General features: G+C 44.6%; 1 protein-coding gene across 1 annotated transcript in view; it reads right to left on the bottom strand.

Moving 5' to 3' along the window:
- The window catches only part of LOC144498517 (leucine-rich repeat-containing G-protein coupled receptor 5-like), a 172,366-nt gene that overhangs the window by 106,079 nt on the left and 41,865 nt on the right, over positions 1-24,422 (bottom strand). The window contains exon 2 of the mRNA XM_078219744.1: positions 13,859-13,930. Coding sequence (XP_078075870.1) covers positions 13,859-13,930 — 72 coding nt within the window. The remainder of the gene's footprint in view (positions 1-13,858; positions 13,931-24,422) is intronic.

Raw genomic sequence — 24,422 nt, 5'->3', positions numbered from 1 at the left:
CAATGAAGAAGTAAAAGGTAGAGAACATTTAAAAAAATAAAATAAAATAAGAGAAAATGCTGGAAAATTTCAGCAGATCTGGCAGCACCTGGAAGGAGAGAAAAGAGTGGACGTTTAAACTCGATATATTTACTTCCACAGTAACACTCCAGACAAGTTCACTAACAAAACAATTTACCACATCTATTCCTAAATTACACCAGGAATGCGTATTGACTCCAGTGTAATTCCCTGAAGAGGTAGCATGGATTTTAAGAAAGAAACTGTTATAACAGCCTATTCACAGTTATTGGTTTCCGAGGCAAAACACTCTTAGTCATTCGGCTCTGTCCCAGCTGCGGTGAGATGTTTAGGTGATCAGAACAAGATCTGAAATCAGCAACAGATTTAAACTGTACAAACCAGCTGTTGGCAGAATACTCCATAAATCATTACCTCTACAAGTGAGGGAGAGTTTCTGAAGACACCTTTGTTCTGTGTGAGGTGCAGCGCACACTAATTAAAATGAATTAACCATGCCAGGGCAGACTAAATTAGCTACATTGCACTGAAAAGAAAGCATATATTCCACTTATGTTCCCAAATGGAATCAAAACATGCTCCAAGGAACTGGCTGTACTTCTGTTTTGAAATATTTATACCGTTGGTAGGATTTTACAGTCTCGCTTGTCCCAAAAACGTAAAATCCCACCAGGGGTCAACAGACCTTTCCATGTTGTGCCCCTCGCGTGGCGGGCGGGGCAGTAAAATTTCAGCCCATATGTCTGGTCCATGTAAAAGTGTAACACTGGCGAACAACCTCTGAAGTCACTTGTACCCGTAATGGCTGGCTCCCAAGAGTGTGCAGAGCTGACCATCTTTGTGCGGTGCTGCCTTGTAAACTCTGGCACAATGCTGCTAAGACACAGGCTACAGACAACTCTAAGATGAATTTTCATCAGGCTGGCTTTGAGGAACAACAATAAACCACTCCTTCGCAACGCCGGCTTTCTATCGATTACAAGCTGTGCCTATCTCCTTATCAACAATTCCTTGCTGGCTAATTGGACTTTAACAAGTTCAAACACACTAACCACTCAAAAGCATGTCAATGGCCGGGGTGGTTTCAGATTTTATCTTTGTTTTCCCAGATTATTTTTTTCTTTTAGTTTTGTTACCGATTTGTCAATCAAACCTTCGATCCTATAAATCAGTAAGCAAGAAATAGTTAAATGGGGCCAGGTTATAAGATTACCACTCTGTTTTAAAGAGAAACTCCACCACTACATTCTCAGAGGGACTCAGGATGGGCAATAAATACAGTATTGCTCACATCCCAAGAACAAAGATTTAATTAATTTGATAACATGAAAGACGTACGTGGTGTACTGGCTTCTAGAAGTAGGCACCACTGGCTTGTGTCAAAGAGTTGGGGGGAAACAGGAATGCTGGTAAGTCTAATGAGACACACTTGGTATATTTGCCTTACACAGTTATTGCACTTCATAACTATTTAACTGCTTTGGAAAGTCCTGAGAAATGCCACGAGGAGCCATATAGAGCATTCTGACCTGAATCAGAGGGTTGTGTGGGTTAGAAACTCATGCCAGAGTCGTGGGAACATAATCCAGTGAAGTACTGAAAAAGTGCTGCACTATGGTAGGTGTCATCTTTCAGATGAGACTTTAAACTATGACCTTGCCTGAACTCTCAGGTGCTCAGTAAAAATCCCTTGGCATTACTCAAAGAAAAGCATGGGCGTTACTCCCAGTGTCCTGTGTGACGATACTGTGCCTTTTAGAAATGTGTTTGAGTCATATATCTTGTGCAGGATTATTTAACTGTCTGTTCTAGCAGGTGCCGCTGGGTCTGTAACTGGCATCCTCTATTGTTCCTGCAGTAGCATAATTGTTCTTAGTTGCTAGAATGTTGGTTTCAATCTGAACTAATGCTGTTCTTTTTTTTAACTGATTTCCCCTGGGGTTTTGCAGAGTCGGACTTGATTAGGTTGATTGACAGGTAAGGTCATATGATTGGGTGGAGCTGCGCTTACACAGAATATTCAAGTTAGATGCTGCTGGGCATTGTTAGAGAGCAGTGCCTCGATTTTCCTCACTGAAGTTGCAGACTGAAATCTGCCTGCAAATAAGTCTCCTTGTGATTTTGCTGTTTGGGAGTGGATCTTTCTCTGGAGGTTGCTGTATGAGAGTCAGAAGAAAGGTGTCTATCTGGATCTCTGTCCAGGGGTGCTTTTGGAGCTAACTGGTTCTGAAGAAGGGATTTATGTCTGTGGGAATACTGCTAAATTGGAGCAAAAGAGATGGATAGCTATTAAGAATAATACTTTGTCATGTTTAACCATTTTAATTGGTAAAATTTACACTAATTCTTTTCGTTATATTCTAACTGTATTCTTAAATAAAGTTGGCTTTGCTAAAAGCTTCCTAGTGGGTCAATTGAATATTATCTGGAACGAAACACCTCATTTTCACCCCAATACCAAAATCAGAAGGAAACGTTAGGGTCTAGCCTACATAATATACCTTGGAGTTTCTGATCTGGTCCCTTAACCAACAACTAATTCTAGTCATTGTTTCATAGCTATTTGTGGAAGCTTGCTGTCCTCAAAATGGCTGCCATATTGAACACATTAGAACAGTGACTGCATTTCGTATAGAAGCTACAGTACAGAAGGAGGCCATTTGGCCCATTGAGCCTGCACTGACAATAATCCCACTCACGTCCCATTCCCATAACCCCATATACCTACAGGCCTAATCCCCCTGACACTAATGGGCAATTTATCATGGCCAATCAAGCTAACCCACACATCTTTGAACTGTGGGAGGAAAACGGAGCACCCGGAGGAAACCCACATAGACACAAGGAGAATGTGCGAACTCCACACAGACCCGAGGCTAGAATTGTACCCGAGTCCCTGGCACTGTGAGGTGGCAGTGCTAACCTTTGTGCCGCCGTGCTGGTCTTCATTGGAACATCCTGAGGTTGTGAAAACCATCTAATAGACACAAACCATTCTTTCCTTCTTTCTTCAGTTTCCTCCCACAGTCCAAAGATGTGCGGGTTAGGTGGATTGGCCATGCTAAATTGCCCCTTAGTGTCAGGGGGACTAACTAGGGTAAATGCATGGGGTTATGGGGATAGGGCCAGGGTGGGATTGTGGTCGGTGCCGACTCGATGGGCTGAATGGCCTCCTTCTGCACTGTAGGATTCCATGATTCTCACTTTTTCTTCTCTGTAGAATGAAATCCTCTGTTTTTTTAAATTCTAGCTCATGTTGACATATTTACTTAATTTCTGGGGGAATGAGCCATTCTGTAGCATTCAGCAAATGAGTTTTAAGGTACATTTGCACTACAACAGCAGTACCATTCTTCAGGCATTTCCTAGTTTTGGAGTGAAACAGAGTGAAACTCCTTCCTAGACAGAGAGCGGGATTTTCCAGCCGCACTAGCCCCGAAACTGGAAAATCCCGCTCAAGGTCAATGGACCTTTCCATGGTCCGCCCCTCACCCACTATGATTCCCCTGGCAGGCGGAATGCGAAAATGTCCCCCAGGGAATCCTCATTGGGTTAGAATTCCTGGTTGCAGTACAACATTGTAGTCAGTGCAAAGGGAAACCATTTCTCACTGATACTGTTATAATGTAAGTCTAGCTGTAGCAATACAGTAAAGCAGGACGAGGTGAGCAATTAGATTACCCTCCGAGGACTGTTATTTTTGATGATGAAGGAACCATTTTAAGAGAGAGAAATACAAGGTAACAAAACAAGGTGTGAAATTGTATCAGTTGTCTTATGTCCCATGTATCCTGGAAGCTTAGAAAGTCTTTATCAGGAATGTATGAAGCAACCAGCATAATTAAGGACTCCACGCACCCCGGACATTCTCTCTTCCACCTTCTTCCGTCGGGAAAAAGATAGAAAAGTCTGGGGTCACGTACCAACCCACTCAAGAACAGCTTCTTCCTGCTGCCATCAGACTTTTGAATGGACCTACCTTATATTAAGTTGATCTTTCTCTATACCCTAGCTATGACTGTAACACCACATTCTGCACCCTCTCGTTTCCTTCTCTATGAATGGTATGCTCTGCCTGTATAGCGCGCAAGAAACAATACATTTCACTAAATGTTAATACAGGTGACAGTAATAAATCAAATCAAAATCAAAAATGAACACCTCTGGTGCTGATTACATTTTGAAATCACAGAATAGGACAGCAAATCAAAATGCAAGGACAATCTATTACCTGTCAACAATCAAGAGCACTAGCTTCTGTTAAAAATGTTTCTAAAATACACAAGTACAGTCCTTGGTGAAGTCGGAGAAACTGCTGGCAGGTGTAATTGAGATGTAGGACATGATGGTTCTGACCAGGCACAGAATGATTTAGACACTGATCAGCTCTGAGAAGTATTGACTTAAAATAACCAAAGAAATTAAGGGATTTACTCTGTTGGGATTCCTCGGATGGGATTTCTTTCTTTTTTATTCATTCGTGGAACATGAGCGTCGCTGGCTGGGCCAGCATTTACTGCCCATCTCTAGTCGCCCCTGAGTTGCGTGGTTTGCCAGGTCATTTCAGACGGCAGTTAAGATTCAACCACATTGCTGTGACTCTGGAGTCACATGTAGGCCAGACCAGGTAAGGATGACACGTTTCCTTCCCTATAGGAATAGGGCAGCACGGTGGCCCAGTGGTCAGCACTGCTGCCTCATAACGTTAGGGACCCGGGTTCAATTCCGGCTTGGGTCTCTGTGTGGAATCTGTACGTTCGCCATGTGTCTGCATGGGTTTCCTCTGGGTGCTCCGGTTTCCTCCCACAGTCCGAAAGACGTGCTGGTTAGGTGCATTGGCCATGCTAAATTCTCCCTCAGTGTACCTGAACAGGCACTGGAGTGTGGCGACTAGAAGGTTTTCACAGTAACTTCATTGCAGTGTTAATGTAAGCCTACTTGTGACAATAATAAACAAATAGTGAACCAGATGGGTTTTTCCAACAATTGACATCAGTAGATTCTTAATTCAAGATATTTTTTATTGAATTCAAATTCCACCATCTACCATGGTAGGATTCGATACGGGGTCCCTGTAACATTAGCTGAGTTTCTGGGTTGATAGTCTCGCAATAATACCACTAGGCCATCGCCTCCCCTATTCTGTGTATCCCTTTCTCCGCATCCTGACCATTTCCCAGGATCTGGTTAATTTAAGAGTAGATGCGAGAGCCATTTATGATGTTTCAGGTGGAGGAGGGAAAGTGCTCTGGTGCCTTGCTGCAGTGTTTCATGGCTAACAATGTTGGCTAATGCTTACCGTTTCTTTTTAACTTTGGATTTTAAATATGCCTTTTACATTAATCCATCTGGCAGTGAATGTTTTAGTCAGAACGTTCAGTTAAAATTTAAGTTCCCTGGGCCCATTATAAATTCAGGAATGTGTTATAATTCCTTGTAACCAATGTTCCTGAGGCACAATTTTCAACAATAGAGATAGCTAGCTGTTAAGAATTATAATTTCATGGAATCATAGAATCCCTACAGTGCAGAAGGAGGCCATTTGGCCCATCAAGTCTGCACCGACCACAATCCCACCCTATTCCCGTAACCCCACATATTTGCCCTGCTAATCCCCTGACACTAGGGTCAATTTAGCATGGCCAATCAACCAATTTGTCGTGTTTAAGTATTTTAATTGGTAAAAGTTATGCTAATTCTGTTTGTTATGTTCTAAATCTATTCTTCAATAAAGTTTGTTTTGATAAAAGCTTCCTAGTGGGTCACTGGAATCATACCTGGAGCAAACCACCTTACGCTCACCCTGATGCCAAAAGTAGGGATCTAGGCTAACTTCATAACATACCTTGGAGTTTCTGATCTGGTCCTGAACAAATATAAGCCTGTCCATATTTAAATGAGATTTGATATGTCTGATGCTACTCCAGTGGAATATCCCAGAAGTAATGACCGATAGAGAGGCAGGCTGATTAATCATTGCCTCTATCCAGGGTACAATAACTGAAGAAAAGCTGTTTGCAGTGGCCAATGGGGGTGGCACGGTGGCACAGTGGTTAGCACTGCTGCCTCACAGCGCCAGAGACCTGGGTTCGATTCCCGGCTTGGGTCACTGTCTGTGTGGAGTTTGCACATTCTCCCTGTGTCTGTGTGGGTTTCTTCTGGGTGCTCTGGTTTCCTCCCACAGTCCAAAGATGTGCGGGTTAAGTGCATTGGCCATGCTAAATTGCCCCTTAGTGTCCTGGAATGTGTAGTTTAAAGGGATTAACAGAGTAAATATGTGGGGTTTTGGGAATAGGGGCTGGGTGGGATTGTGGTCGGTGCAGACTCGATGGGCCGAATGAGCTCCTTCTGCACTGTAGGGATTCTATGAATTAAATCCTCTGTATTGGATCAATCTGATCTTTTGATTCCCCACTCACAGCAGAAACTCAAAGTACTTCCTACATTCCACCAAATTGTCCAATTATTGGAATTCACATCAAGACGTCAAGCTGCACTGAAGTTCCTATCAGCAAAACCTGTTAACCACACGATGTTCCCTCTTCTTTAACTATGTGGTGAGCTGCATTGTCATAATCGTCATTGTTAGTTTGTCATTACTATGATTCATCTTCATCACCATCAGCACTGACATTGTGGATTTGATTTTATCCCGAGTCGCTTTGTGGGAACTACTGGTCAATTTCATTTAGATTCTGACCATTCCCACTCTTTTGGGATGTTAACCAGAAGGGGATTTTCAGGCAGGCGAGGTGGCCAACTAAAACAGAGGAAAGTGTCATAAACTCGGGAAAGTTGGGGTCTGGTTATGTCAATGGGACCTCAATGCAATTTTAACTGAGGCCTGAGTGAAGAGACCACTACAGTTTCACCCCGGGGCAGAAGGAGATATGGAGTTTGTCTGATGACAAAGTGATCCTGTTGGTAAGTCACAAAGATTTTGTTTGTGGGGCTAGGAGGAACAGGAATGTCTCCCACCGCCCCCCCTCCGCCCCTCCCCCCCTCCTCCACAAACCCCCCTCCCCACCATTTACTGGGAAATGCCCAATCTTTGCCTGTCAGTAGTTACCCTGTCTGTGTCTTCACGATGTGGAGGTGCCGACGTTGGACTGGGGTAAGCACAGTTGTGAGACTTCTTACTGTGTCTTCACACCCATGGACAGCATGGGGGCCCAGTGGTTCCCAATGCTGTCTCACAGAACCAGGGACCCAGGTTCAATTCCAGCCTCGGGTCACTGTCTGTGTGGAGTTTGCACATTCTCTCTGCGTCTGTGTGGGTTTCCTCCGGGTGCTCCGGTTTCCTCCCACAGTCCAAACATGTGCAGGTTAGGTGGATTTACCATGCTAAACTGCCCTTGAAGTGTCCCAAGATGTATAAATGAGAGTGATTAGCAGGGTGAATACGTGGGTTACGGGGATAGAGCCTGGTGGAATGTTCTGGCAAAGAGTCGGTGCAGGTTTGATTGGCTGAATGGCCTCCTTCTGCAGTGTAAGGATTCTATGCTTCTGGGCAGGAAGTGGACTGGGGGCATTGGAATGGGGCCCAGTCGTTATAAATGCCATAGTTTCCTGCTACATCTGCCCGCTGGGATATCGGGCTTCCTGAGAAGTTTCTATATAGCAGGTGGCAGCTGATCCCAGCTATCTTGTCCAAGTGGTCAGTATTCACTCAATGCTGAGTGACCCTCCAAAGATGTGCGGGTTAGGTGGATTGGCCATGCTAAATTAACCCTTGTATCAGGGGGATTAGCAGTGTAAATATGTGGGGTGACGGGAATAGGGCCATGTTAAATTGCCCCTTCGTGTCCCGGAATGCGTAGCTAAGAGGGATTAGCGGGGTAAATAATTGGGGTTACGGGGATAGAGCCTGGGTGGGATTGTTGTCGGTACAGATTTGATGGACCGAATGGCCTCCTTCTGTACTGTAGGGATTCTATGATTGCACAGGCTGTCCAACCTGGCTGGCGATAAAACCAGGTCCACTGTGATTCTCACCTGTCATTCACGACATGGGTCGCTGAACAGTCATCAGGTGCAGGGATCTTGACCAACCTTCCCCTCCCTAGCTCAGATGTGCAGCACCATAGTGCAGCTGTTCTGCCACCACAATGAGTGTGTTCAGATCTTTGTTCTAACCTTACTCCTGTGATTCACCCACTCACTGTAAAACATGCCGAGTCAACGGACCAGTTGAGATACAAATTTAGTTACGCGATTTGTACGAACAGAAGATTCTGTCAAAGACACGTCAATGCGATAGACAGAGGAGATTTTAAGAGGTACATGTAAGATATGGAAACCTCCATTACTTTCCATAAAGCAATATGCCACCAATACTAGGAGGCCACAGCTCATACAAGGCAGGGGAATGTAACAGAGATCTGCTAAATAATAGAAAGCCCTATCATTGCTAGCTGGCGGCCTCTGCAGTTCCTACAATCCAAGGAAATCTAAACTAGCCTTTAGTCTGAACTGCTTTACAATTCTCCTCTATGTGTGTGCATATAGACTTACCTTCAATGTACCTGCAGAGCAGGCCAATGTTGTTTGAATTTAATTCTTTCTATGTTTAGATGTGATTTGGTGGAACAGGTGTTATTTGAAGTTAGTAAGCGGTTTGCTCCAAAAATGATTGTTCAGTGGGAATAAAAGCGACCCGATCCTCTGAATGAATACTTGGTGGTATCCATTTCCTTGTTTTCCTTAGAACACCTGTCTTGGGCTTTAAACAATAATTGCGGTAAAAATACACCGACGGGATTATATTCCACGATACACTAAGCCACTCTATGTTAGAAAACACCCATTTTCCACATTTTAAAATGGAAATTGGGCACTCAGTATAAAGCACTCCGAAATCGATCATTTCTGGCTAGGTTTTCTACTTCAGCTGCCAGTCCCTACTTTCCGCAGGTTTCTGTTTTAGTGGATAAACCAGACTAACAGTTATAGGCTCTTTTATTGCAACCTTTATTGTTCAAGCACTTCCTTGCTTAGTTCTTCAGTGTCTGACGGTTGAGAGACCACTCATTAAATGAACAAGCATAAAGTGAGTAAAGTTGTACCTCCCACCATTTAATTGTGTTTTTTTAAAATATATCTTTCACCAGATTTGCCAAGAAACATTTCTGTTATTTTATTTGGTGGTATAATTCTGTATTCTCATGGGGCAGCACGGTGGTTAGAACTGCTGCCTCACAGCGCCTGAGACCTGGGTTCAATTCCGGCCTTGGGTGACTGTCTATGTGGAGTTTGTTCTCCCCGTGTCTGCGTGGGTTTCCTCCAGGTGCTCCAGTTTCCTCCCACACTCCAAAAATGTGTGGGCTAGGTTGATTAGCCATGCTAAATTATCCCTCCGTGTCAGTGGACTAGTGGGTTAGATTCGTGGGGTTCTGGGGATACGGCCTAGGAGGGATTGTAGCAGGCTCGATGGGCCAAATGGCCTCCTTTTGCACTGTAGGGATTCTATGATACCCGATTAAGAGAAAGTGGAAGTGACATCTGCAAGAATAATGAAAGATATAATATGGCATAACATTGGTAAATTGGTAACATTGGTAAATAAAATTGGTAAATTCCCGGACATTCTCTCTTCCATCTTCTTCTGTCGGGAAAAAGATACAAAAGTCTGAGGTCACGTACCAATCGACTCAAGAGCAGCTTCTTCCCTGCTGCTGTCAGACTTTTGAATGGACCTACCTTGCATTAAGTTGATCTTTCTCTACACCCTAGCTGTGACTGTAACACTACATTCTGCACTCTCTCGTTTCCTTCCCTATGAACGGTATGCTTTGTCTGTATAGCACGCAAGAAACAATACTTTTCACTGTATGTTAATACATGTCACAATAATAAATCAAATCAAATGTTCCTGGATTCTTATCAATACAGCGTCTTCATTTCTGTAAGCTCAGTTTTGCAGCTAAAATTTTTATTTCACTGCAACAATGTAGATTAATGAAATCATCAACCTAGTCATGGAGTTGCTATCTCCACGTGCATAATGTGTGTACACAGCTGGATTTTCTTTTCATTCATTTCTGAATTCGGACTTTTTCTACAAGTATAATTTACTCGCGTTTGTATTGAATCTACAATAAAGCATGCGGATAATTGGACACTTACAACGTAATGAAATGTTTGGGCAGAGTCAACATGGATTTGTGAAAGGGAAATCATGTTTGACCAGCCTTTCGGAGTTTATAGAGGATATGATTTCCACAAGCCTTTAAATAAGGTCCCACATAGGAGGTTATTAACAAAATTAGGGCACATGGGATTGGTGGGGGGTATTGTACTGCCATGGACTGAGAATTGGTTAACAGGCAGAAAACAGAGATTAGGAATAAATAGGTCATTTTCAGGATGGCAGACTGTTACATAGAATCCATACAGTGCCCTACTGTCTGTGTGGAGTTTGCACGTTCTCCCCGTGTCTGTGTGGGTTTCCTCCAGGTGCCCCGGTTTCCTCCCACAGTCCAAAGATGTGTGAGTTAGGTCGACTGGCCCTTCGTGTTAGGGGGATTAGCAGGGCAAATACATGGGGTTACAGGGATAGGGCATGGGTGGGATTGTTGTTGGTGCAGGTTTGATGGGCCAAATGGCCTCCTTCTGCACTGTAGGGATTCCTTGTCACCACACTCCGGCGCCTGTTCGAGTACACTGAGGGAAAATTTACATGCCCAATGCACCTAAAGAGCATGTCTTTCGGATTATGGGAGGAAATTGGAGCACCCGGAGGAAACCCATGCAGACACGGGGAGAACGTGCAGACTCCACACAGTGGAAACCGGGACCGAGCTGGGAATCGAACCCAGGTCCTGGCGCTGGGAGACAGCAGTACAACCGTGCCACCCAGAATTGTGAATAAGTGTGAAGTCATTCACTTTGGTAACAAAAAAAAACAGAAAGGCAGAGTGTTTCTTAATTGGGGAGAGAATGGGAAGTGTTGATGCTGAGAGGAGCTGTGACCTGGACGTCCTTGTTCAGGAGTTACTAAAAGCTAGTAGGCCGATGCAGCAAACAATTAGGAAGGCAAATGGTGTGTTGGCCTTCATTGCAAGAGGACTTCAGTACCAGAGCAAACTTGCTGCAAATGCATAGTCTCTGGTGGGACCGCACCTGGAGTATTGTGTACTGTTCTGGTCTCCTTATCGAAGGAAGAATGGACTTGCCATAGAGGGAGTGCAATGGAGGTTCACCAGACTAATCCTTGGGATGGCAGGATTGTCTTATGAGGAAAGTTTGAGTAAACTGGGCCTTTATTCTCTAGAGTTCCAAAGAATTGAAATTTACAAAATTCTTACAAGATGTGACAGGGTAGATGGGAATAGGCTGTTATTCCTGGCTGGTGAGTCTAGAACCAGGGAAGTTACAATTGCATTTGTGGCTTAGGTGAGCATTACATTTTTGGTTTAAGGGTTGGTTTCTTTGCCTACATATAGAGAATTGTGCTGACATCCATAGATGATGGCATTAGATTCTCTGGTCAATAGCTGTCCGCTTGAGAGTAAAATGAAGAGGCAACTCTTCATAGATCACTGGATAAATACTCAATCGATGTGGTATTGTCCCATATAGATCAGTAAAGCTACAGGCTTAGTTCTTCATCTTCACTGCTGATCCCAGCTTGGATGGTGATGGAAGAACCACAGTTGGCTTCTCAGTGTTAATAAGGTTAGGAGTGAGGGAGATGATCATCCCACTATATCATCCAGTGATCCTGTTGGGAACTGCATGTGTCTGCATGTTTGATAAGGATGTAATCAAATTCAGTCATTGCTCCCACAACTGAGTAGCAATTAATGAAGAATAGCTCCTCGAATGAAGTCCCAGAAAGCTAGTGTGGGGAGGTGATGGCACAGTGGAATTATCACGAGACTAATAACCCAGAAACCCAGGCTAATGCTCTGGGGTCACAGGTTCAAATCCCACCATGGCAGATGATGAAATTCAATAAAAATCTAGATTTAAAAGTCTAATGATGACCATGAAACCATTGTCATAAAACCCATCTGACTCACTAATATCCATTAGGGAAGGAAATCTGCCATCCTTACCTAGTCTGGTCTACATGTGATCCTCAGCAATGTGGTTGGCTCTCAACTGCCCCTTCAAGTTCAATTAGGGATGGACAATAAATGCTGGTCAGCCAGCGATGCCCGTGAACAAATAAAAAAAAAACTTTAGGGATGGGTGGAGGGGACAAATTTTTCTAATGAATCATGGTCTTAATTCGTGGAGGCATTGGAGAGAGTGCAGAGAAGGTTTACCAGGATGTTGCCTGGTATGGAGGGTCTTAGCTATGAGGAGAGATTGGGTAGACTGGGGTTGTTCTCCTTGGAAAGACGGAGAATGAGGGGAGATCTAATAGAGGTATACAAGATTATGAAGGGTATAGATAGGGTGAACAGTGGGAAGCTTTTTCCCAGGTCGGAGGTGACGATCACGAGGGGTCACGGGCTCAAGCTGAGAGGGGCGAAGTATAACTCAGACATCAGAGGGACGTTTTTTACACAGAGGGTGGTGGGGGCCTGGAATGCGCTGCCAAGTAGGGTGGTGGAGGCAGGCACGCTGACATCGTTTAAGACTTACCTGGATAGTCACATGAGCAGCCTGGGAATGGAGGGATACAAACGATTGGTCTAGTTGGACCAAGGAGCGGCACAGGCTTGGAGGGCCGAAGGGCCTGTTTCCTGTGCTGTACTGTTCTTTGTTCTTTAATTGTTTGGTGTTTGAGTTTATGATGTGGAGATGCCGGCGTTGGACTGGGGTAAACACAGTAAGAAGTTTAACAACACCAGGTTAAAGTCCAACAGGTTTATTTGGTAGCAAAAGCCACACAAGCTTTCGAGGCTCTGAGCCCCTTCTTCAGGTGAGTGGGAATTCTGTTCACAAACAGAACTTATAAGACACAGACTCAATTTACATGAATAATGGTTGGAATGCGAATACTTACAACTAATCCAGTCTTTAAGAAACAAAACAATGGGAGTGGAGAGAGCATCAAGACAGGCTAAAAAGATGTGTATTGTCTCCAGACAAGACAGCCAGTGAAACTCTGCAGGTTTCACACTCAAACTCTGCAGGTTCCGCACACACAAGGACGGCCTCAACCGGGATATTGGGTTTATGTCACACTATTTCACATAAATATTTCTGCTTTTTTCCTCCTGAGTCTTTATCATGCGATCCTAGAATCAGAATTTATGTCACACTATTTGTAACTCCCACAGTTGCGTGGACCTGCAGAGTTTCACTGGCTGTCTTGTCTGGAGACAATACACATCTTTTTAGCCTGTCTTGATGCTCTCTCCACTCCCATTGTTTTGTTTCTTAAAGACTGGATTAGTTGTAAGTATTCGCATTCCAACCATTATTCATGTAAATTGAGTCTGTGTCTTATAAGTTCTGTTTGTGAACAGAATTCCCACTCACCTGAAGAAGGGGCTCAGAGCCTCGAAAGCTTGTGTGGCTTTTGCTACCAAATAAACCTGTTGGACTTTAACCTGGTGTTGTTAAACTTCTTACTGTGTTTGAGTTTATAACAGGTTCCTTTACCACAATAAGAGCAAGAGTCGCCATTGGCCCACTGAGCATGCTCAGTACGATCATAGTTGACCTTTAACCTCACCTCAGCTTCCTTGCCTGATCCCCATATCCCATTTTAATTTGGATTATTGGTTCACTGTTAATCCTTTCTCTGTAGCATTACTTATTTCAAGCAACTTTGCTAATTTTTCTCAACATTGTCACAAGGCAAACATTTTTATTCCTTATAACCACAAGTGATGCGTAGTATTCTGCTTAAGACTAAGAGTAGCGCTGCAATACTTACAACTCCTCCAGGAAATGCAAGTTGAAAAGGCCATTCTGGGGTAGCTCAGTGATATTGTTCATGCTGAGATCCCTAAGACAGGAGGACGAAGTGGAGTTTGTGTTAATCTAAGTTATAACATTCAGATTTGGCTATTTACAATAAACTTTATAAACTTGCAATTATTGTTGAAACATCCAGCAACTGAGAATGTCTATTCATTTTTAAACATTCAGATAAATAGGATGTAATGTTAGAACATCTTAGGTGCTGGTTTTGATTTGAGGCGGGTCCTTGAGCCTGCTTTCGCCGTCCGCGAGTTTGCCGACGTGGGCTCAAAGTACGGCAAAAACTGGAAGTCACGGATCTCGCCAGCAAGATCGGGACTTCTGGTTTTTGCCAACACTCGCCAGTGATGCAATTAGATTCATAGAAATCATAGAATCCCTACAGTGCAGAAGGAGGCCATTTGGCCCATCGAGTCTGCACCAACCACAATCCCACCCAGGCCCTACCCCCACATATTTACCCGCTAATCCCTCTAACCTACGCATTTCAGGACTCTAAGGGGCAATTTTTAACCTGGCCAATCAACCTAACCCGCACATCTTTGGACTGTGGGAGGGAACCGGAGCACCCGGAGGAAACCCACGCAGACACGAGGAGAATGTGCAAACTCCACACAGACAGTGACCCAAGCTGGGAATCGAACCCAGGTCCCTGGAGCTGTGAAGCAGCAGTGCTAACCACTGTGCTACTGTGCTGCCCCGTGTCCACAATGAGTGTGAACCTGATTTACATCCATTTGAATGCATTTCAATATGATTAACCCAATCCCCCCCTGCCAAATATTGAGCCCTCGCCGTATATTCACATCGTACTGATGTGACATCATGTTGGCACGGTTTACAACAGGTGCGCCCAGACGTGAACCTGTCGTGGGGATCCCCCCAGGGCATGTAAAAATGAGTTTAGCCCCCGGGGGAGCGGGAGATGGCCAGGCAATGCCCTGGCAATGTCCTGTGGCACTGCTCCTTGCCACAGGTTGGCACCATGCCAACAGGAGCCTCATTGGTGGTGGGGGGGCGGGGGGGGGGGGGCGGTGGATTCATTAGTATGTGTTGGTGGCCGGGAGCGGATGGGGATGCCGGCGAAGGCCCTTTGGGGGGGGGATAGCGATGGGGGGTAGGGGTTCAATGTCCCAGGGGAAGTGGAGTGGGGACTGCTGGCATTGACTGTGTAGTTGAGGGGTTGGAGGGGAGGGATCTGATGTTCGGGGGAAGGAGATGAGGTGACACTGACTGCTGAGGAAGGGGTGGGGGAGGGAGGTGCCGACTCCGATCAGATGGAGGTGGTCCCTGAGGCTTACGTGGTGGGCCTGGGTGGGGGTTATTCATATTCAGATTGGGGCGTCCTTTAAACAGGCCGCTCTGATCTTAGCATAGCCTGTCTTTGCCGGTGTGTTTAGGCCCCTTCCCGTGATGGCGTGAGAATTGCCCAGCTGTTTTTCTTTGACAGAGTGTGGTGAGATCTGGAGAGAAAACCGAAATGTTTCTCTGGACACTCATCGGAATCCTCTGGCCGTTCCTGCCGGCAGGATTTTCCGGTCCCGCCAGTGGCGCACCCCCTCCGACGGGTTTCGCAGCGGCGTGAGGTGGCATTAGTGGGAAATCCCATTGACAGCGGTGGGACCAGAGAATCCTGCCGCCAGCGAACAGCATGTGGCTTTCCACTGCCGGAAAACATGCAGTTGGGAGACTGGAAAATCTCACCAAACATTTTTTTCACCAGAACCAACACTGCCAAACTCTGGTAAGATCCCCACCCCTGCTACACCTCAGGTTTGGAGGAATGTCGATGACATTATTCAGACCCCAGAGATATTCTGAATATTATTACTGTAAAGAAGGTTTCACAGTTTATCTTTTTCTGAGAAATCAAATAACGGCCAACAGTAGTCAAACTTTTGTATGCTCAACAAATCCTTTTAAGTAAGCATTGATAAACAATTTGCTTTCCTGGAAGCTTATGAATTAAGCAAATGAAATAAGGCACAAAACAAAGCTGTGAAGTAATCCAGTTATACATCTCAATGGACATCCAAGTAGTTCTTGGTAAGGCTAATAATATTCATGTTGCAATGCAGCGTTGAATCAAATGCTGCATCAGGTGACTTTACCGTTAATAGCCTTAATACCATTTCTGTTCACTTCAATGTTTTCAACAGCTTTCCTATGCTGCCAATACAGCCATTAGGCTCTATCTCAGGTTAAGGAATTGCACTGATTAACAGAGAGCTGAGCCAGATATAAATGGATGGGAGGCTGGTTTGCGTGATGGATTGGGCTACATTCATGACCTTTTGTAGTTTCTTGCGGTCTTGGGCAGAGCAGGAGCCATACCAAGCTGTGATACAACCAGAAAGAATGCTTTCTATGGTGCATCTGTAAAACTTGGTGAGAGTCGTAGCTGACATGCTAAATTTCCTTAGTCTTCTGAGGAAGTAGAGGCGTTGGTGGGTTTTCTTAACTATAGTGTCGGCATGGGGGGACCAGGACAGGTTGTTGGTGATCTGGACACCTAAAAACTTGAAGTTCTCGACCCTTTCTACTTGGTCCTCGTTGATGTAGACAGCGGCATGTTCTCCTCTACGTTGATGACAATCTGCTTCGTTTTGTTGACATTGGGGGAGAGATTATTGTTACCGTACCAGTTCACCAGATTCTCTATCTCATTCCTGTACTTTGTCTCATCCTGACATTCTCTCTTCCACCTTCTTCCGCCGGGAAAAAGATACAAAAGTCTGAGGTCACGTACCAACCAACTCAAGAACAGCTTCTTCCCTGCTGCCACCAGATTTTTGAATGGGCCTATCCTGCATTAATTTGATCTTTCTCTACACCCTAGCTATGACTGTAACACTACATTCTGCACTTTCTGGTTTCCTTCTCTATGAACGGCATGCTCTGTCTGTATAGTGTGCAAGAAACAATACTTTTCACTGTATACTAATACATGTGACAATAATAAATCAAATCAAAATGTCTCTGTGACAATGCAATCCTTTTGAGATGCGGAAAGGGTTTCATCAAGAAAAGAAATGTTCAGCCTCAGATTCAGAAACAGTAATGACTCTGATTTTAATAAGTAAGGACAAATTATTCAGGAATATGTGATCTACAATGCTTAAAAGCAACTTAAAAAGAAACACTTTGATGTGTGTGATTGGCTTGAATGGCTGAATTATCTGTTCAAAAATCATGATAAGCGCAGTAAATGTGATCTCAGATGATAACTGCAAATGGAGGCTCTCTGAATCAACAGTATCATTAATTGAAGAGTTCAATCACAATGTTTTTACTCTGTTTCGATGAGCTGCTGTTTTGTTTGGTTACCTCGCTATCTTTTGACATTACCCGACATGCATCCAACTCGTTCCCTTTCCTTAAAAAATTAAATATTTGGGGTGGCACAGTGGTTAGCACAGCTGCCTCACAGTGCCAGGGACCTGGGTTCAATTCCCGGCTTGGGTCACTCTCTGTGTGGAGTTTGCACGTTCTCCCCGTGTCTGCGTGGGTTTCCTCCCACAGTCTGAAAGATGTGCTGGTTAGGTGCATGGACCCGAACAGGCGCCGGAATGTGGTGACTCGAGGCATTGCACAGTAACTTCATTGCAGTGTTAATGTAAGACTTACTTGAGACGAATAAATGAACTTTAAAAAGTATAAATACCTATTTATTATCATTTTCTACATTCTTTTCTGCTTGGATGTACGAGTGCTTTGCAGAAGAACCTGCAATAGGCAAACAGCCCACGGGACAATTGTTTTGCCCAAAAGGATTTTAAATGTAAACAGTGCTGCTCCAAGTCTCTCTCGAGGCAGGTGCAGCGAACCACCTCAGGTACTCCTGTGGTCAGGATCAATGGAATGAAATACCTTCACGATAGCTATAGGAAGTATACAAACAAGAGAGCTGTCAAAAAGAAACTGCAGTTCTGTGCACGGTGACTTTGTATTTCTTTTATCACACCGAGTGCAGACAGCTGTCAGATGTTTTGACTGCACAATGCAAGAAAGCTATGCCAAAGTTTAACTAGCCGAGTAAAAAAATCCTTGACAATATCATCAAAAGATAGTGGAAAACAACATCTGACTGAATGAAGCTTTCATTATCAGTACTCGTGATCACTGCCAGCCCCCACAGTTTTACAAAGCACACTATGTGCTTTTATTACTGATATTTGCCTCTCCGAAGGAAGAGTAAACCTTGGAATTCAGTGCACTGGAACACATGCACGCATTTAAATATTTAGATGCATAGTCGCAAACATTTCAAATATTTTCTTCAAAAGTTTACAAACCATTGACGATTCTTGCAATCATATAAAGAGTATCAGTCTGATTGAATAGCTGGAATGGTATAACAACAAAGACAAGTTTGCATAGAGATGTTTTTAAAATATAATTTGTTTAGTACTATCTTCTTCCAGTGAAATGTTTTGAACTGTCCTTGGGTGTAAGGCCACCGGTGCAGTTTGCAATCATTGCTAGCTGTATCCAATTAAGCAGAAAATTGTTTAAAATAAATTGCACAGGGCCTCGTGGCACTATTGCTAGACTATTAACCCAGAAAACTCAGCTAATGTTTCTGGAGACCCGAGTTCGAATCCTGCCATGGCAGTGGGGGGGGGGGGGGGGGGGGGTGGGGGGGGGTGGGGGGGGGTGGGGGGGGGTGGGGGGGTGGGGGGGGGGGGGGGGGTGGGGGGGGGGGGTGGGGGGGGGTGGGGGGGTGGGGGGGGGGGTGGGGGGGGGGGTGGGGGGGGGGGTGGGGGGGGGGGGTGGGGGGGTGGGGTGGTGGGGGGGTGGGGGGGGGGGGGTGGGGGGGGGGGGTGGGGGGGTGGGGGGGGGTGGGGGGGTGGGGGGGGGGATTTCAATTCAATAAAAAGTATCTGGAATTATTAATCTATTGATGACCGTTGTCAATTTTTGGAAAAAACCTACCTGGTTCACTAATGTCCTTTAGGGGAGGAAATCTGCCGTCTTTACCTGGTCTGGCCTACATGTGACTCCAGAGCCACAGCAATGTGGCTGACTCTCAACTGCCCTCAGGCAACTAGGGATGGGCAATAAATGCTGGCCAGCCAGCGACACCTGTGTCCCACAAATGAGTAGAAAGAAAAATGATTCTGATGAGTTGATACCTTGGGATTCAACTCTTAGAGGTAACAAAAAGGTTTGTACTCAGTTCCCTCTCTCCCTAATATAGTAACATGTCTTTGCTAATACTGAATATGTGTTAATTGTGGGTTTTTTTGCCATTTTAGATCTTTTTGTGGGAGCAGCATATATTACAGTAGTTACTCACTGACAAGATTTGTAATACGGAATTGCGACTGTAACAGCTGTTGGAAGTGGCTGGGGAAGGGCATCTAGACAGCAATAAGAATGATGAAGTGGTGAGAGAGTGGACTCCAAGGTTCTCAGGTGCTCGACCGGAGACCTCGCAGAGGTGAACAGGAGGAGAAATGTCCTCTCCATGGGGGCCTGTAGACAAACAAACACAGTGTAGACAGTGGGAGCAGAGAGCACTGCAGTAGAACCCTAAGCACCTGAATGCAATACAGACAAAAAGAAGTTCAATGACCTCACATGAGTGGACAAGATCATTGAAGGTCCCTTCAAATGCCTTATCTTATCAACTGAACCGATGGTCTCGGAAATTGCTCAAACACTCCCATCACTCAATTCTATTCATCATGGGCATAGGTTTTCCATCCCACCCATAACAGGAATTGTAGCGGGTGGGACATGGACCATGCAAAGGTTCGTTGACCTTGGACGGGATTTTCCGGCTGTGTTTTCCGGCTTTGAGGGAAGCACGGCCGGAAAATCCACCCCATGACTCATACCCTGACATTCATAGTTTCACCTCACCCTCATTCTTCATTGCTTCAAGGGAAGGTGATGGCTCAGTGGTATTATCAGTAAGCTATTAATCCAGAAACTCAGCTAATGTTCTGGGGACCCGGGTTCAAATACCGCCACGGCAGATGGTGGAATTTGAATTCAATAAAAAAAAATCTGGAATTAAGAAGCTACTGATAACCATTGCCGATTGTCGGAAAAACCCATTTAGTTCACTAATATCCTTTAGGGAAGGAAATCTGCTCTCCTTACCTGGTCTGGCCTACATGTGACTCCAGAGCCATAGCAATGTGGTTGACTCTCAACTGTCTTCCAAGGGCAACTAGGGATGGGCAATAAATGCTGGCCAGCCAGTGATGCCCATGTCCCCTGAATGAATAAAAAAAATCTCATGCCACATCTCAATACAGACTGTCAACTATTCAATCACTGCAGGCACAGCACCCAGGCAGATTACACCACACTCAATAACACGCTTCCCTTTCACTTTATGGACAAGATAGTACAAAACTGAAGGTGGCAGCATCTAACTGATGGGAAACAGGCATGGAAGTCTATTCTTAACCCCTCCTGGAGGAAATAGTGCTCGCCCTTGTTGGAGGCCTGTGTCAGATCTGAAACATTCAAAGACATGCCAGTACCTAATCTACCTTCTGATGTTCACTTCGCTCTCATCCCACAATTTTGTCTGATGTACAACCTGCGGACAGTGTAAGCAAGCTGCCTGTCTTGCTTCCACATCCTCACCCCACCTGACCAACTTCCCCCATAACAACCTTACCTTTGTGGCTTTCATCTTTCAGATACCTGAGAACTGCTGCCTGGTCAGGCAGTGGTCTGAAAGAAAGACATGGCAGAACGGGAAGACAATGATGATGCAGAAACACAGTCTAGCACATTATCTGTGGCAGACAGCTCAGATGAAACCTGAGTCATAGAGCAATACAACACGGAAACACGCCCTTCGACCCAACTGGTCCATGCCAACCATGGTGTGCCCTCCCAGCTAGTCTCAATTGCCTGTGTTTGGCCCAGATCTCTCTAATAGAAGCACAGAAACTAGAAGCAGGAGTAGGCCATTTGGCTCTTCGAGCCTGCTCCGCCATTCATTTTGATCATGGCTGATCATCAAATTCAATATCCTGATTCCCCCCTTCCTCCCATATCCCTTCAGCCCCAAGAGCTATATCTAATTTCTTCTTGAAATCAGACAACGTTTTGGCCTCAACTACATTCTGTGGTAATGAATTCTACACATTCACCACCCTCTGGGTGAAGAAGTATCTCCTCACCTCAGTTCTAAAAGGTTTACCCCCTTATCCTCAAACTATGACCCCTAGCTCTGGACACCCCCACCATTGGGAACATTCTTTCTGAATCTACCCTGTCTAACTGTTAGAATTTTATAAATTTCTATGAGATCTCCTCTCACTCTTCTAAACTCCAGTGAATATAATCCTAACAGACTTAGTTTCTCCTCACATGACAGACCTGCCATCCCAGGAATCAGCCTGATAAACCTTCGCTGTACTCCCTCTATAGCAAGGACATCCTTCCTCAGATAAGGACACCAAAACTGCACACTTTACTCCGGGTGTGGCCTTACCAATGCCCTACACAATTGCAGTAAAACATCCCTATCCCTATCTTCAAATCCTCTTACTATGAAGGCCAACATACCATTTGCCTTCTTACTTTCAGCAATCCACAGGCAAAGCTTTGACAAAGGGTCATCAGGACTCAAAACGTCAGCTCTTTTCCCTCCCTACAGATGCTGCCAGACCTGCTGAGATTTTCCAGTGTTTTTTCTTTTGGTTTCAGATTCCAGCATCCACAGTAATTTGCTTTTATCCAGTGCGGGTTAGGGTGCATTGACCGTGCTAAATTCTCTCTCAGTGTACCCAAACAGGCTTCGGAGTGTGGTGTCTGGGGAATTTTCACAGTAACTTCATTGCAGTGTTAATGTAAGCCGGCTTGTGACAGTAAATAATAAACTTCAAAAAGTTTGGTGCCTACTTAACTAACATGTTTCGCCTCGCCCCGCCACCATTATCACATCTTGGTGTCTCTTAAATGAAAGAGTCGAAAAAGCTGTTGATTGTCAGCTGTGACAATAAAGTGGAACATCAATAAAGATGAAGCTGTATGAACATTAGTGAAGCTAATTAAGTAACAGTGTGGAAGATTTGCTCATGTGAATGCTGTCTGCACTCAATCTAAACTTGGTATCTGATTGGGAAAAGGACAGACATCTTCACACATTTTATGCTACCCTAGCCAGTAGAAAGTGGCACATAACAAAAAAAAAGTTACTGTACAAACGCATCATTGATATAAATCAATGTTCAATCAGAAACATCAATAAACTCCATCAAAATCTTCTTTGTGTGTCAATGTGGCTGCTGGGATTTGTCAAATTATTACTCACATCATGAGTTTGTAAATGCGCTAATGTTGCAATATACTTCGTAGAAACTTCTTAAACACATCAACAGATGTATTATAGCCTGATGGTCTTGTGTAAATCCTAACTGTCTGTGAAGAGTTTCAACAATTTTCAGTTGAGCCACTTGGATAGGACAATCAACCCTTTGTGTTTCCCATCCTGTAACAAATCAGCGAAGAGTATTGGTGTTCCTGTCAGACAGCTACTCAAACCAGCTAGACATTTATCACTCACTGAACTGTTTCTTAGTTACACTGACACTTACTGGAAAAGGAAACATAGAAACATAGAAGATTGGAGCAGGAGGAGGCCATTTGGCCCTTTGAGCCTGCTCCGTCATTCATTACGATCGTGGCTGATCATCCAACTCAATAGCCTAATCCTGCTTTCTCCCCAATAATCTTTGATCCCATTCACCCCAAGTGCTATGTTCAGCCGCCTCTTGAATACATTCAATGTTTTGGCATCAACCACTTCCTGTGGTAATGAATTCCACAGGCTCACCACTCTTTGGGTGAAGAAATGTCTCCTCTCCAGTAAATCACTGAATGATACTGAATGTACAGAATCCTCCAATGCTGAATGACTGTCTGCACCAGCCAGACTCAGGAGATGGGGATTAAAGAAACTTAGGCAGTTTTTCTCTCTTTAGCCATTCTTTCTTTGTTATGTGGAGGTTTTCTGATTCTGCTTTTCTCGGATTGAAGTTAGGGCTGCATTAATGTTTCAGTTTAGTTTTAAGTTTATTTATTAGTGTCACAAGTAGGCTTACATTAACACTGCAATGAAGTTACTGTGAAAATCCCCTAGTTGCCACACTCCGCCGCCTGTTCGGGTACACTGAGGGAGAATTTAGCACGGCCAATGCACCTAACAAGCACGTCTTTCAGACTGTGGGAGGAAACCAGAGCACCCAGAGAAAACCCACGCAAACAAGGGGAGAACGTGCAGACTCCGCACAGACAGTGACCCAAGCAGGGAATCGAAGCCGGATCCCTGGTGCTGTGAGGCAGTAGTGTTAACCACTGTGCTGCACATTGGTTGAATGATTGAGGCTTTTAAAAAATGTCTTCCACTGTAGAAGTCATCACAGAAGCAATGTGATTACTGAGGACTTAGTGAAGACATGCACTAACCATGGATGGTCAGTAAAGGCAAGGTTGAGTTCTGCTAATTTAATTGATTGTTTTCAGTGTATAGACATTGAGGGAATAGATGTTGTATGTATAGACTTTCAGAAGATGTTTGACAATGAGCCACACAAGAGATTGTTGTGAAAATTAACACAGTGCAAAGGGAATATGGTTCCATGGAAAGGAAAGTGGTGGGTGACAGAAAGAGTAAGGGTAAATGGGTTGGTGGGATCTTGGTACAGTCTAGGGATCTGAAGAGGATGTCTTGTTTTACATTTAAATGAATGATATGGATATAGATACAGAAATAATGATCTTAGAGTTTGCTGATTATAGCAAAATATGAGGAAGGAGCAACTGGTTCAGGCAGATATAATTTGGTTAAAAGAGTTGACCAAAAGGTGACAGAACAGTTCACTGTGAAGTAGTACAGTCTGACTAAAAGAACAGTGGAAAGAAGTAGATCCAAATAACAAGGGAGCCAGAGTTGCAGATGTATGGGTCACAAAATTAGATAAGATCTGAAAATGGATGGAGGGATCAAGGTGTTCGATTAATTTTGCACTCGGTGCTTTCAATGCAGGCGACATAGTTCAGTGGCTGTACACCTTGGCAAGAGACGCAATCATCTGATTGGCCAGCACCAGTTCAAACCAGTTTGCACCCCTTAAAATCTACGCATCATTGGAGGCTTTAGTGTGATAGGGGCAGGCAGGAGAGAAGTCCTCTTTCTACAGGAGACTAGGAGGCTGTCCAGCCAGACACTGTGAAGGTAGGTAGGGGGGTGGTGGGGGGGGGGGGGGGGGGGGGGGGGTGCAGTTAGCCAACATGAGCAATGTCAACAGTTTAGCTTCAAGGACCTGGACGCAGTGCCAGACAACCTCAGTAGTCAAGGTTTGTGAATCTTCCAATTCCATATCCTTACCACTCAGCCACTCGCCTCACTGCTCCATTCCCCACACTCCTTCACTCACCTGTAACTCCCTATCAACCATGGCTCTCACCTCATTCATAGCTTCATCTTACATTTACACATGTAGCACTGCTGCAAGCCTCTCACACACACACATCTAACAACT

This window comes from Mustelus asterias, chromosome 9 (assembly GCF_964213995.1).
Source record: "Mustelus asterias chromosome 9, sMusAst1.hap1.1, whole genome shotgun sequence".
NCBI classification, from domain to species: domain Eukaryota; kingdom Metazoa; phylum Chordata; class Chondrichthyes; order Carcharhiniformes; family Triakidae; genus Mustelus; species Mustelus asterias.
This window is presented reverse-complemented; position numbering and strand designations above follow the sequence as displayed.